Raw genomic sequence first — 14,432 nt, 5'->3', positions numbered from 1 at the left:
TCTTCTCTGCTTAAGTGGCAGATACCCCCCCCCTTTGGTCTCCTGGGCCTCCACCCTCCCTGGACCCCATCATTCCAGTCCCGTTGGTGGCTCCTCTTTGAGGGGCCTTGCCTGACCATCCCCTGTCCCAAAGGGCCTCAAGACCAGGTGCCCACGCTGGTGCTTGATGCGGGCAGAACTGTCACCAAAACCCTTGCCACACTCTGCACACTTGTATGGCTTCTCCCCGGTGTGTGTGCGCCTATGTTTGACTAGATCTGAGCTCCGGGGAAACTCCTTCCCACAGAAGCCACACACGTGGGGCTGGCTGGGCCCAGAGGGCTGAGCCCGGACTCGGGATCGAGGGGCCGTGGGTGCTGGGCCAGGGGGGTTGTGTGGCCTCAGGAGAGTGGATGGTGGCGGTGGCCGAGCCCGTTCACCACGGTGGGTGCGGAGGTGCTTGACTCGGGCGGAGCTATCGGCAAAACCCTTGCCGCATTCAGGGCAGAGGTAGGGTTTTTCCCCCGTGTGTACACGATGGTGTTTCACCAGGTCCGAGCTTCGGCGGAAACCCTTGCCACACTCAGGGCACTTGTGGGGCTTGTCACCCGCCAGCGGTGGAGGCGGCTCCCCAGCCTGTGGGCCCCCAGGCTCCGGCTCCAAGCCAGGCAGGCCGAAAGGGCCATCACCCGAGTGCGAAGGGCTTCGAGGCGTCAGCGGGGGGCTGGTGCCGAGGGGAGGTGGGGGTGGGCTTGAGCTGGGGGGTGGGCTGGGGATCAGGGGGGCGAGGGGGTAGCCTGGGAAGCTGAAGTCTTGGGGCTCCGCGTGAGTGAGGCGGTGGCGGAAAAGGGTGGAGCTGAGGCTGAAGGTGCGGGCACACTCCGGACAGGCATGAGGCCTCTCGCCACTGTGGGTGCGGAGGTGCTTGACCCGGGCAGAGCTGTCAGCGAAGCCCTTGCCACACTCGGGGCAGAGGTAAGGCTTCTCTCCTGTGTGCACCCGCAGGTGCTTCACCAGATCTGAGCCCCTGGCAAACTCCTTTCCACACACATCACAGCCAAAAGGCTTGGGCCCCAGGTGACTGCGCTGGTGGCTCAGGAGGCTGCAGCTGAGCACAAATCTTTTGCCACAGTCGGTGCAGATGTATGGCTTGTCCTGGGCCTTAGGTCCCTGTGCGGCTGCTGTGGCTGCTCGAGATGGCTGCCGTCGGGGCACCACGGGCCGGGGGGGCTGCTCCCCCCGGTGCGTCCGCTGGTGCTTTATACGGGCAGAACTGTCACCAAAGCCCTTGCCACAGACCCCGCACTTGTAGGGCTTCTCGCCCGTGTGCGTCCGCTGGTGTTTCACCAGGTCAGAGCTCTGCCGGAAGCTCTTGCCGCACTCACCGCAGATGGTGGGGCGCTCACCAGCAGGGATCCTGGACCGAGGAATCTTTGGGGGGCCCTGGGCTGGTGGCCGGGCTCTGTAGGGCTTTTCACCACTATGAGTTCGCTGGTGTTTGATGCGGGCAGAGCTATCCCCAAAGCCCTTGCCACAGACCCCGCACTTGTAGGGCTTCTCCCCTGTGTGGGTTCGCTGGTGTTTCACCAGATCTGACATCTGCCGAAAGCTCTTGCCACACTCGCCGCACACGGCAGCCCGATCACTAGCCTGGCCCCAGCGTGGTTCTCCCAGGAGCCGAGGGCCTCTGTCCCGGGCCTGTGGTTTCCCAGGTCCCACTCTCTGGACCCACAAGTCATCCCAGGTCTGAATGCCTTCGGGTTTGAGAGAGGCATTTCCTACTTCATGACCTGGGGCCAAATCTTCCTCTTCCTTGAACCCCAAGTCATCCTCCTGTGGGGCATGTTCAAACTCATCTGGCTGAGAAATCTCCACGTTCTCACTCCCTAGACCTGGGGAAAGAAAAAGGAGTTGTAGACCCTGCCCTTTGGCTCAGCCCCTATCTTTGATAGCAACCTCCCCAGAAAGGCGTCCTTGACCATCTGTGGTTGCAAGGATCTCTCTTGCTCTCTCTCCTCTGAATTTCTGAAGCACTTATTATTGTCTGTGCCTCTCAGTAACAGTAACTTCCTTTTACCGTGCCCTTCAAATGTGCCAATAACTTAACCAAGCATTACTGAATCCTTGCAAACAATCCTATGAGGTAATACTGTTAACTACCCCCATTTTACCAACATGGAGACTCTGAGAATTTAAGTCACTTGCTCAAAGTTATAAAGTAGCAAAACCAGGTTCCTAACTCAGGTCTGTCTGATTCTCAAGCCTGTGTTAAGCCCTACATTATACTGCCTCTATTTGGAAAGCCTGGTATTTGCTCATTACATTATATCTTTTTTATATTAGCCCAGTCTGTAACTTATTACTTCAATCATCTTGTGTGTACCTGAGAGGACCCAGACACACACCTGTCCCTCAGGATAGGTAGGAGAGATAAGATAAGGCACAAAAAATTATAATTGCAGGCTCAGAATAACTGTGCTGTCACGAGAGAGAGGAAATAAAGAGACAGGGCTGGGCTTTCACAGCAGAGAAAAGAGTAAACCATGGAAAGGGATGCTGAGACTAGATTAAGCATGTAAGATCTAGATTGAACACTAGACTAAGGCTTTTAATTAGTAGCAGAAGGGAGTTAGGGAAGGTTTTTGTTAAGGGAGACAGGATTAGATCTGGACTTAGATCAATGTGGCTGCACAGTGCATCACTGGAGAGAAAAGGGCTGAGGGGAGGCTGCTGCAATTGCCAGGATGAGACAGAATGAGGCCTGAAGTAGGGCAGAGGCAGCAAGCCTGCTGATCACTGTCGGGGACAGGGAGGGAGTCCTTGAAATGATGCCCCTCAAGGCCTGGCGCATAGTAGGTGCTCAGAAACACTGGCTCCGTCCCTCGGCTTTTGCCCTCCTCCCCGCCCGCCCCCCCACCCCCACCCCCACCCCCACCCCCACCCCCGGAAGCACAGTTCATGTCCGATTTTTCTGGGTCTGGGCCAGGCAGAGCCCAGCACCGGGGTCCCCACCCGGCCATTACCTACCCACGGCGGTGCACCGCTTTGGCCCTCACCTGTGCGGGTGCCTCTCAGCTGCTCCCTGTCCTCTGAGCCACGGAGATCCGCGCCCCAGGGCCCCACCGAGCGCTCCATCGCTGGCACGCCGCCCTGAGCAAGGGGACAGACACAATTTCACGGTCACACAGCCATGTGCGGACGGCGGCGCCCTGCCCTCTGCTGGCCGGCACGGGCACCGGGCAGCGTTCGGGTCCGAGGTGCGGGGCGCGGCTCCCGGTGATCCCCGCCCGCGCCACCAGCCGCCCCTGCACCTGCTGCTCCTTCCGGCGCGCAGCCGCTCCCCTTCTCCTCCCGCCGCCGCCGCCGCAGCAGCCGCCTCCGCCACCCCGGCGCCCTCCGGAGCTCCTCGGCGGGGCTCCGGTGCCCGCGCCGCCGACGGCTCGGGGATGCGGGCTCGGCGCCAAACGGGGAGGGGGACTCCGTCCCAGGCGTTCCCCTGGGGCGGCCGCTGGGGGCGGGGACGGGAAGCGGAAGCGCCGGGCGGCACCCGGCCGCTCTAGGACCTTGGAGGAGCTGCACGCTTGTGGGGGCCGCCCGCGTCCTCCAGAGCTCGGTGGCCGGCGGGCAGCCGCGTGCCGCGGAGAGGGCTACTCTGAGCCGAGGACAGTAGCCCGAACTCGGTGGTATTAACCGTGTGCCTCCTGGGCTGGAGCTGGATGTGGTGGGCCGAAGACTTCCTAATTGTCGCTGTGTCGGGCCACCTGCGCCGACCTCCGGAGCTGGCCGACAGCGCCAGCCACCCCGGCCCGGAGAGACAAAGAGAGATCCAAAGGCAGACCCAGGGAAAGGGGTGGGGGAAAGACCAAGGCAGACAAAGGGCGGCAGAGGGCGGCGGAGACCCCAGATGGGGCGGGGGCGGGGCGCCGAGACACGGGAAACAAAGCGGGGCCGATCGGCGAGGCCGAGGGCCGCGCGTGGGGGCTGGGCTGGGGGAGACCGAGGCAGTAGCGGGAGCTAGTGGCAGACGCCAGATAAATGCTGAGGAGAGGCAGGCCGATGGACACAGACCTGGATCCGGAGTCGTAACCTAAGAGCCCTGAATCAGAGAGGATGCGAAGGCAGAGAGACAGAGACTGCAGCAGACCAAAAACACAGGAGCAAAAGATTGGCCGCCAGAAACAAACACATGTAGAAACAGATAAGAGAGACATAAAGTCGTTGAAGCAGAGTCAGAAGAACTACAAGAAAAGGCAGGGAACCTGGAGAGAAACAGAGGCAGAGGAACGAAGAGTGAAACAGGCAGAGACAAAGAGAGACAGGGACACAAAAGAAAGAGGCCATGGGGAGACTAGGGACAGGTCTACAGCCCTACCAAGGGAGCCCAGGGAGAGGCTAAAACATTAAACCCTGTTTCCCAGCTTGGTGGGGCCCTGGCTGGGGCTGTGTTCCAGTGGTCCCAGGGGTGTGATCCCCAGTATCTGTACTCTGGGCAAGGTTGCCTTTGGGGAGGGGGTGGGGTGCCTGTAAGTGTCTGCAGCCCATCTAATGATGGAGAGGGGTAACCAAGGTTTGTATATTAATTAACATTTATTAGCACCTCAGTGCTATGTCAAGAGTTTGACAAAGAGATGAAACATGTGTTAAGAGTTGTCCTTGGGGTACTACCAGTTTAAAGGGGCAAGCACACAAATCATGATAAATAAGAACTCTAAGGGTGTGAGAGAGTTACGTTCACCGATTCAAGATAGTAGGAAGAGTTCTCATTTGTGGGAATGAATCTGTGTGGTTTTGTGTACCTGGTATGCATGAATGTTAGACACGGATAAAGATGGGGCACAAATCAATCAACACATACTTATGGATCATCAACCATAAGTCTAGACCCTGGAAATACAAAGAAATCCCTCAGGGAGCTCTCTCTGCTCAGTAGAACATGGAGACATACAGATGATGTGACAGATTGTACACCGACCTAATAAAGATGTGATAGGAATGTAGTACAGAGAGAGAGAGACCTGTAGAGTTTAGTGGCTGTAGACACTGTCTTTAAGTTCATTCATGCAGAGTTTGATTCCTGACCTTGTCATTTGCTCCCATTTAACCTTGGGTGGGGAAGTTACTTCTGTTTCCTGAACTGTAAAATGGGGATAATACTTAATTTGAATGGTTGAGGTGTAAAGTACTTAGTAAAAAATATCAGTTATTACTCTTTGGGCTGAAGTAACCGAGGAAGAAGGTGGCATTTTTGAGCTGATCCTTTCAGGACAGGTAAGATTTCAGCCAAGTCCAGAGCCTGGCTGAAGTGGGCCTAAAATGAAGAACTCCAGGCAGAGGGAATGAAATGAACAATGGCCCACATACTAATTGAAAACCTACCATGTGCTAGAAGCTTGGGATCCAAAGATGATTAAGATCTATCCTCAAAGAGGAAGATAGATAATAGTTCTGTTTTAATGTGTCAAAAGTTTACATAATAGGAAAGTAGTGGAAGCTGCAGATGAGATGGTAAGTTAATCATCTGTTCCATGAACATTTCCCGGGGGTCCAATATGTGCTGGGAAACAGAGGTAAGAGGGTACCAAAATGGCAAAGAGCCAGCCCCTCTTGGAGGAAACCCCCAAAGGCTGGCCAGCCCGCATGCCATACCCACTTGGAGAGCTAGCTCTGACTTTGAGAAGACAAAGCCTGGAGTTATTGGGTCTGAACCTGAACTCAGGTCTAAAGACACAGAAACCCTTCCAGGGATGTCTGGTAGGGCCATAGGTAGCTATGAAGATATGACGGAGAGATGAAAAAGAACTAATCCAGATGATTATTAAATGGAAAGACTGCTGTCTACCATTCACTGCCCCATAGGAAACTCAAGGTGGGATCTTCCTTTCTACAAACAGGCCCCAAACCTTATCACAGGAATGATTGGGCATAATTTGTTGGAGTTAATAAGCATGTAAATAGAATATTGTGTCACTGCTAATTCATATCATCTCTGCACTTAACCAAGCCAAGAGCCTTTTCTGAGGGCATTTATTAGTATGCACAAATGCCTTAAATATGTGACTTCCTTTGTCTCAGTAATTCCCCTTATAGAAATGAGGCCCGAGGAAATGGTTGGACAAGTGCACAATGATAGCACCACAAACACAGTCATCCCAGCTCAGCGTTGTATATCACAGGGAAGAATGGGAATCAGCCTGAATACTAAGCATCTAGAAAAATGATAATGTAGATGTGTATTTATGATCATAGACATAACATATAAAGTGACAAAAACAGGTTTCCAAAGTTATGTTATCCTAGTTTTGTGAATGTATATTTATTCATATGTATAGGCATATGAGAAAATCTAGAAGGATGAAAATCAAAATGAGGATATATCATGGAATGATATTAGATGTAAATTTTTCTAACCATTTGCATTTGCTAATTTTTCCATGAGAATATGTATTGGTTATACAGTAAATAAATGAGTATAAATGCCATTTTTTTCTCTTTTTTTCTTTTTTTTTTATTGAGGTATAGTTGATTTACAATATTATGTAAGTTTCAGGTGTACAACATAGTGATTCACAATTTTTTTTGTAAATATTTATTTTATTTATTTTCCTTATCTTTTTGGCTGCGTCGGGTCTTAGTTGCGGCACACGGGATCTTCGTTGAGACGTGGGATCTTTCATTGCGGCGTGCGGTCTCTTCTTTGTGGCGCTTAGGCTTCTCTCTAGTTGTGGCGTGCAGGTTTTCTCTCTCTAGTTATGGTGCACGGGCTCCAGAGTACGTGGGCTCTGTAGTTTGCGGCACGTGGGCTCTCTCGTTGAGGCACGAGGGCTCAATAGTTGTGGCGCGCGGGCTTAGTTCCCCCGAGGTATGTGGGATCTTAGCTCCCCAAACAGGGATCAAACCCACGTCCCCTGCATTGGAAGGCGGATTCTTTACCACTGGACCACCAGGGAAGTCCCAGTGATTCACAATTTTTAAAGATTATACTGCATTTATAGTTATTATAAATTGGCTGTATTTCCTGTGCTGTACAATATATCCTTGTAGCTTATTTTAGTTTGTACCTCTTAATCTCTCAGCCCTATCTTGCCCTTCTCCTTTCCCTCTCCCCACTAGTTTATTCTCTAGATGTGTGAGTCTGTTTCTGTTTTGTTGTATTCGATAGTTTTTTTTAATTTTTTATATTCCATATATAAGCGATAATATATAGTATTTGTCTTTGTCTGACTTGTTTCACTAAACATAATACCCTCCAAGTTCATCCATATTGTTGCAAATGGCAAAATTTCATTCATTTTTATGGCTGAGTAGGTAGTATTCCATTGCGTGTGTGTGTGTTTGTGTATGTATATATATATGTATATATATTTTATATATGTATATATAGTACCACATCTTCTTTATCCATTCATCTGTTGATGGACACTTAGGTTGCTTCCATATCTTGGCTATTGTAAACACTGCTGCTATGAACATTGGGGTGCACGTATCTTTTTGAATTAGTGTTTTCGTTTTCTTCGGATATATACCCAGGAGTGCTATTGCTGGATCATATGGTAGTTCTATTTTTAGTTGTTTGCAGAACCTCCATACTGTTTTCCACATTGGCTACACCAATTTACATTCCCACCAACAGTGTACAAGGGTTCCCTTTTCTCCACATCTTGCCAACATTTGTTATTTGTGGTCTGTTTGATGATAGCCATTCTGACAGGTGTGTGCATGTTATTTTCTTAAATATTATTGAATAATTCAGGGAAGAGCTGATTAGAGTCTGAACCCAGGGGAGGGGCAAGAGAGTGAAGGGTGTAGAGAGGAGGGGCCAATTTTTCTCATCGATAGAAAAGACTTGGAAACCAATTGGATATACTTGTGGAGAGCAAAGGAAGGAGTTCAGAGTTTTAACTAGGATGATAGGGCTGCTCAGCCTGGTGAGAAATGCAGGGGGAAGGGTTGTGGTGCAGGGGGAAGGGTATAATTATCCCTTCCCTTGGCTTCTCAAAGTACTCTGTTTATCTCCTTATTACACTACATTTTTAGCACCAGTGCTGTGTGTCACACTTGCTTGTGGCTGTCTCTGTCTCCCCAGAGGGCGGCAACCCTGGCTGATTCACTCTGTCTGGATTCTCAGCAACTAATCCAGAAGAGCAGTCGCTAGATTGGAGCTAGTGGCACTGTTGCACCCCTCAGCTCATGTAATAGCAATAACTAGCGTTATGTGTGAGCTCATCTTTTATGCCAGGCACTGCTAAGAACTTTATATGTGTTAGGTATGTAATCCTCATCATGCCCCTATGAAGTGAAATTATTAATGGCATTATTTAACAGATACAGAAACGAAGTCACTGAAAGGTTAAAGATGCCCAAGGTCACACGGCTCTTAATTACTATATGTCTTTATAATCATGAAACTTGAACAACTTCTGTGAATTCAGTGTGGTGGGAGCATCCAATCCCATATGGTAGATGAGGAAAGTAAGGCCCAGAGAGGTGATTCTTCCAAGGTTACATGAAGGGAGCAGTACTAGAAATGAGGTTGAAGTAAGGAAAAGGTGGTAGCATGGATGGATCTTAAAAGATAGCGCTGATTGAAAAAAATTAACAAACAGAAATACATATTAATATATACATATATAGCTATTTGTGTAAACATGTACTATGCACTGCACATTTTTCAAAATGTGTACAAACTAAAAAATTACACATTAAGCACATTAGAGTGGTTGCCTTAGGCTGAGGAGAGGAAATGAGTGAGCTATGAGGTGGTATAACAGAGCACCGCAGACTAGGAGTCTTAATCAACAGATGTTTATTTTCTCATAGTTCTGGAGACTGAAAGTCCAAGATCAAAATGCCAGCAGGGTTGGTTTCTGGTGTGGCCTCTTTTCTTGGGTTGCAGACAGCCACCTTCTCACTGTGTCCTCACATGGCCTTTCCTTTGTGCATGCGCAGAGAGAGATGGCTGGTGTCCCTTCTTATAAGGACACCAGACCTATAGAATCAGGGCCCCACCCTTCTGACCTCATTTAACCTTAATTTCCTCCTTAAAGGTCTTACCTCCAAATATAGTCACGTTGGGGGTTAGGGCTCCAACACATGAAGTGGGGAGTAGGGGGACACAATTTAGTCCATAACAGGGACTAAATGGGAAATAATAAATAGAACCATGAAGAATAGAGAAAGAAAATGGGGTTGGAGCAATAGGCAGGATCCAGATTGAGCAAGGCCTTATAGGTCATACTAAGCGGACTCGCTTTAAAGGTTCAGAGAGGTCACTCAGTTCATAAATGCTAAAGCTAGGGTACGTGTGTGTATATATATATATATATATATATATATATAGTATAGTGTATACATAACTGATTAACTCCAAAGCCCATGTCATCCGAAACCACTCTGAGTCCTGATAACAAAATGTAAATGTGTGTATTTCATCTTACTATGAAAAAAATGGAGTTCAGAGAGGGCAAATGACTTGCCCAAGGTCACACAGTAAGTGGGAGAGCTGAGGTTTGGGAAGTTCTTTCTGACTCCAAAGCCAAGCTCCTTTTACAAGTTCTGCAGCCTGCCAGCCTTTGTCCCGGACTAACTTCAATCACTCACTCTTTCATGCATTCATTTATCTAGTATATTATTTATTGGCACCTTCTTTGTTCCAGGCCCTGTGCAAGACGCCAGGGATATAGAAATTAGGAAGACATGGTCCCTGTCCTCAGAAAACTCAGCCGGGAGTAGAAGAGACAGCCAGATAAGCAAAGGTGGGCATTGGAGGGGACTGTGAAAGGTGCTGGGGAGTCCAGAGGATGGAAAATGACTCTGCCTGGGGTGGGTGGGGAAGGTTTCATAGAGGAGGAAGAAGAGCCCTTTGAATCAAACCCTAGAAAGGTAAAGAGGAGTTCACCTGGTGCAGAAGAAGGTAAAGTTCAATATACACAGAGCCTAGGATATGGGCACTCAGTAAGGGTGAGTGAAAGATGGGGTGATGAGGTCAGATGGGGGAGGCTTTGGCTGCCAAGTCAGGACTCAGACTTGATTCTGAGATCACTGGGAAGCCCATGAAGGGTTTCAAGCAGGGGAGTGCCTTGGCCAGGATTCTGAAGGACAGTCTCTCTGGCTGTGGTGTCCAAAGACCTGAAGTCCTTTTAAGAATCCAGTGTATGAGCTGGTGAGGAAAATTGATGGCCCCTCCCACCCTCAATCTTTGTTATGGCTTTTGGTCCACTCAGACCCTTGGAACTTTTTTTTTAACCACGTCTGTCAAAGCCTTCATCTCACTTGCTAGAGAGACCAACCCACTTCCTTCCTCTCTGCTTACACCCTACCTCCCACCAGGGTGATGGGGTTACAATGGGGCTTGGAATAAAGGTGTACAGAGAACAGAGGGGTTGAAGCTTCCTATTGGGGTTATGGGCAAAGGTATCCATGAATTGAGGACCACCGCTGTTCTTGGTCTCGGCTTTTCCCACCTCTCTGGGCCAATTTGAGCATCTCAGCTTCCTACATTGCCCGCCCCCTTGTTTGCCACCCTCAACTTCCTGCCCCACCAGAGGAAGTGGGGAGAGACAGCAGGTGCAGCGACAGCTATCGGGGCCATGGTGAGTCTTTATGCCCAGGAATCCAGGTATCTCTGCCCCCAGTCCCCAACCCCCAGGCTAGCCAGGTCAACCCACAATAGGCTGACTTCTCCTAGCCTCTGAGATCAGGTTATCCTGGGGGCCTTGCCTGCTGCCCCCAGCAGCCTCATATTGTCCATCCCCTGCCAACAGGACAAGGAGTATGTGGGTTTCGCCGCCCTCCCCAACCAGCTGCATCGCAAGTCCGTCAAGAAGGGGTTTGACTTCACACTCATGGTGGCAGGTCTGGGGGTTTTGGAGAGGGGCCTGGCAAGGGGTCCTCAAGAGACCTTGGCTGTCCCCTCACCTGACCAGTTGGGCCTGTCTTGTCCACAGGGGAGTCAGGCCTGGGAAAATCTACCCTCATCAACAGCCTATTTCTCACCAACCTCTATGAGGATCGGCAAGTCCCAGAGGCCAGGGGTAAGACCCCCTCGCCACCGTGCTCTCCAGGCACTCTGACCCCCTCCTCCCATGTCCCTAGACTGCACTCTCTTCCTTTCCCTCTGGGTTTCCCATGACGTTCTGGGGGACTCAGGCGGCTCACTGCTTTTCTCAGAGACTCACTCTCCTCCCCTGAAAAATGGGTGGAGGCAACTGTGAGTCTGAGAAAGGAAATTAGTCCTGCCTCAGGCCCCTACCCAGCTCCCTGACCTCTCCCCATCCTCATAGCTCGCTTGACACAAACACTGACCATCGAGCGCCGGGGCGTGGAGATCGAGGAGGGGGGTATTAAGGTGAAGCTGACCCTGGTGGACACACCTGGCTTTGGGGACTCAGTGGACTGTTCAGACTGGTGAGGAATGGGGGAGGACCTGGGGCTCAGCTTCCCAATGTGGCTACTCTGTGGAGACTGAGGGGTCAGATTCAGGGCTGGTCTGCCCTGCCCTACCCCCCACCCCCCGCCAAAGGTGGGGCCTGTTTCTGGTGGCCTTGTGGCCCAAAGTGCCCTGTGCTTCCCGACATCTCACCTGCCAGTTTCCTCTGATGTCTTTGGTTGGAGCCAAAGAAACTACTTCCCACACCCACAGTCCTGGCTAGCCTTGTCCCCTTCCCTGTGCTGTGGTCCCTGTTCTCTGACTTTCCGCTCTCTCCCCACACCCCAGCTGGCTGCCCGTGGTGCGCTTCATTGAGGAGCAATTTGAGCAGTATCTTCGGGATGAGAGTGGCCTGAACAGGAAGAACATCCAGGATTCCCGTGTCCACTGCTGCCTCTACTTCATCTCACCCTTTGGCCGGGGGTCCGAGGGGCACCCTGGGGAGTTGGGACATTTGGGGAGGGCCGGAGGGGGAGTGTCTCTGTGCCCTGAAACTGAGCCCTGACCAATCCCTGGGTGCAGGCTCCGGCCCCTAGATGTGGCCTTCCTCCGGGCGGTGCATGAGAAGGTCAACATTATCCCAGTCATTGGCAAAGCAGATGCCCTGATGCCTAAGGAAACACAGGCCCTCAAGCAGAAGGTGTGTGGTGGCCTCTGACATTTGGCCTCACATGAAGCCAAAAGTCATGATCAAAATCGAACTCAGCTTTGACTTCTTTGATCTTGGGGTAGCCCTTTTGGAGCGTGATGTGTCAGGCTAGACTGTGGAAGAAAGTTTCTGAGGAAGGTGGGTCATAAGCTGCCTAAGGAAGCCATGTCTCTGGAGGTTTGGAATAGAATCCCTGGGCTGGATGCTTGGCTAAGGCCTGTCTGAAGCCAGGGGTGTAGACATAATGACCAATGTTATCCTTCTGGCCCCAGGATGCTGACTGCCCCCCCCCCCACCTTCCCACGCCCCTGTCTCTTCAGAGCCCTTTCCCACTGTTTCCGCTTATGCCTCTCTCTCCTGGTCTTTTGGTGTCTGTTCATCTTCAAAACTTCCCATTAGGGTAACTGTCTCAGTTTTTCACCATATACGTCTCTGTCTCTCGTTTGAGATTTCGTTTTCAGTCATCCCGTATGCCCATCTTTCACCATCTCTGTCTTTCACGTCTTCCTCTCTGTCTCTTCCACCCCATGTCTGTATCTATATCTCACTGCCTCTGGTCATGCAATGTCTGTGGTTCACAGTCTCTGTGTTTCTCACCATCTCTGCATCTGTCTCCTCCAAGATCCGGGAACAGTTGCAGGAGGAGGAGATCAATATCTACCAGTTCCCCGATTGTGACTCTGATGAGGATGAAGACTTCAAGAGGCAGGATGCGGAGATGAAGGTGCAGAGGCAAAGGAGGAAGGGGCAGAGAAGCCAGGGGAGGCGGATGTGGAGGTGGGAGCTGAGAAAGAGGTTTCTGCCCAAAGGGGGCCAACGGTGATCGCTGACTCCTGCCCTCTAGGAAAGCATCCCTTTCGCCGTCGTCGGTTCCTGCGAAGTAGTGAGGGACGGCGGGACCCGACCGGTGAGGGGACGCCGCTACTCCTGGGGCACCGTGGAGGGTGAGTAAGGCCAGGAACGCATTCTGAGGCCAGCAGGGAGCCCAGGACGCCTCCGAGTCAACCGCACCCAACAGGTGAAGTTGGGGAGAGTTCTGGTCCCGGGGGTCCTAAAAGTCAAAAGAGGGGTCCTTGGGCAGCAGACCCGACCCAAGCTCCCCGACTCTCGCCGGTCCGCCCCCCAGTAGAGAACCCACATCACTGCGACTTCCTGAACCTGCGACGGATGCTAGTGCAGACACACCTGCAGGACCTGAAGGAGGTGACACATGATCTGCTCTACGAGGGCTACCGGGCGCGCTGCCTACAGAGCCTGGCCCGGCCTGGGGCGCGTGATCGAGCCAGCCGTAGGTGAGAGCCAGAGCTGACTCCTAGGTGCTTCCAAGGCTCCGCGCTCACCATCCATGACCCCCGCCTTCACCTTCTAGACTCCTCTCCCGGAGCCTTTCTTTCCCCACCCACTTTGCTTATGGCCCTAACCTGAAGGACATGGTCCCGCCAAACCCCAGGCCCTGCCTCGCGGCAGTGACTCACAACCACGGTTCTCGACTTTGATTCCTGTCCCTTTCCCCCACCCCCTAGTAAGCTCTCCCGCCAGAGCGCCACAGAGATCCCGCTGCCCATGCTGCCTCTGGCCGACACGGAGAAGTTGATCCGCGAGAAAGACGAAGAGGTGAGCAAGCACCTCGCTTTCCCCCAGACCAAGGCCCCAAATCCTCTTCGAAGTCCCTTTCTGGCCTTGCCCAGTCCCACCGCCTGCAATCTTGCCCCGCACAGCTGCGCCGCATGCAAGAGATGCTGGAGAAGATGCAGGCCCAGATGCAGCAGAGCCAGGCTCAGGGCGAGCAGTCGGACGCTCTCTGAGACCCCCGCCCGGACCCTACTTTACCACGGCTCCGCCTTCAGTTCGTATCTTGTCCAATCCTCGAGCCCCAGGCTGCCCGGCGCTTAATCCCGGAGCCCAAGCCTGTAAGGCCCGCCCTTGCAAGGGGTTAGCGGGCTAGCAGGTTCTCCCAATCCTGGAGTGTGTAGCCCCGCCTTTGGCTCCGCCCCGACCCCGCCTTGGCTCCGCCCCAATCCGCCTCGGCCCACCTAGCGAGCCAGAGCTTCCCTCCCATCCCCTAACTCTCCCAGCCCCTAACTCTCCCACCCCCGCCCCACTTCACCCAAACTGCGACTTCAATAAAAACTGAGTTTCCCTGAGGCCACGCAAGTCTTCTCTTTCCCAGCGGGAATAAGCGGCGGGCGTAGCGGATGGAACCGTTCCACCCAGGCCTCCGGGCCACTATTTATTCATTCATTTGCTGGGCACTCGTTTCGTGCCAGCCGGTGTTTCAGCGCAGCCTCCCACCTGAGCCCTGTTCACACAAACGCACTGAAGCCGTCGCGGATAAGAAACGAGACCAGTTCAATTTATTAGGAGTCGAGGTGGGGTGGT

The 14,432-nt window shown here is 52.2% G+C and overlaps 2 protein-coding genes across 2 annotated transcripts; one reads left to right on the top strand and one right to left on the bottom strand.

Annotated features, from left to right (window-relative positions):
• On the bottom strand, positions 1–3,432 carry ZNF48 (zinc finger protein 48). Its single transcript, XM_061208723.1, has 3 exons — positions 3,291–3,432; positions 3,036–3,129; positions 1–1,871 (listed from the first exon to the last, which is right to left on the bottom strand). Exons 2-3 carry the CDS (start codon positions 3,112–3,114, stop codon positions 70–72), a joined length of 1,881 nt encoding a protein of 626 aa, XP_061064706.1. The 5' UTR covers positions 3,115–3,129; positions 3,291–3,432; the 3' UTR covers positions 1–69.
• A 6,947-nt stretch (positions 3,433–10,379) lies between these two features.
• Positions 10,380–14,188, top strand: SEPTIN1 (septin 1). The gene is made up of 12 exons (XM_061209870.1): positions 10,380–10,389; positions 10,459–10,568; positions 10,740–10,830; positions 10,923–11,009; positions 11,259–11,382; positions 11,693–11,827; positions 11,927–12,044; positions 12,676–12,777; positions 12,898–12,997; positions 13,180–13,345; positions 13,577–13,667; positions 13,772–14,188. Exons 1-12 carry the CDS (start codon positions 10,380–10,382, stop codon positions 13,856–13,858), a joined length of 1,221 nt encoding a protein of 406 aa, XP_061065853.1. The 3' UTR covers positions 13,859–14,188.
• The last annotated feature ends 244 nt before the right edge of the window (positions 14,189–14,432 follow it).

Source organism: Eubalaena glacialis, chromosome 13, assembly GCF_028564815.1.
Source record: "Eubalaena glacialis isolate mEubGla1 chromosome 13, mEubGla1.1.hap2.+ XY, whole genome shotgun sequence".
Lineage (NCBI taxonomy): Eukaryota > Metazoa > Chordata > Mammalia > Artiodactyla > Balaenidae > Eubalaena > Eubalaena glacialis.
Note: the sequence above shows the minus strand (reverse complement) of the source record. Positions and strands in the feature narration are given on the sequence as shown.

Excerpts from the sequence above, each read along its gene's own strand:
- SEPTIN1 (XM_061209870.1), top strand. Across the intron at positions 11,383-11,692 it reads TCAGTGGACTGTTCAGACTG|CTGGCTGCCCGTGGTGCGCT; the intron begins GTGAGGAATGGG and ends CCCACACCCCAG. Across the intron at positions 11,828-11,926 it reads ATCTCACCCTTTGGCCGGGG|GCTCCGGCCCCTAGATGTGG; the intron begins GTCCGAGGGGCA and ends CCCTGGGTGCAG.
- ZNF48 (XM_061208723.1), bottom strand. The coding sequence starts at position 3,114 with ATGGAGCGCTCGGTGGGGCCCTGGGGCGCGGATCTCCGTGGCTCAGAG. Across the intron at positions 1,872-3,035 it reads GCTGAGAGGCACCCGCACAG|GTCTAGGGAGTGAGAACGTG; the intron begins GTGAGGGCCAAA and ends TTCTTTCCCCAG.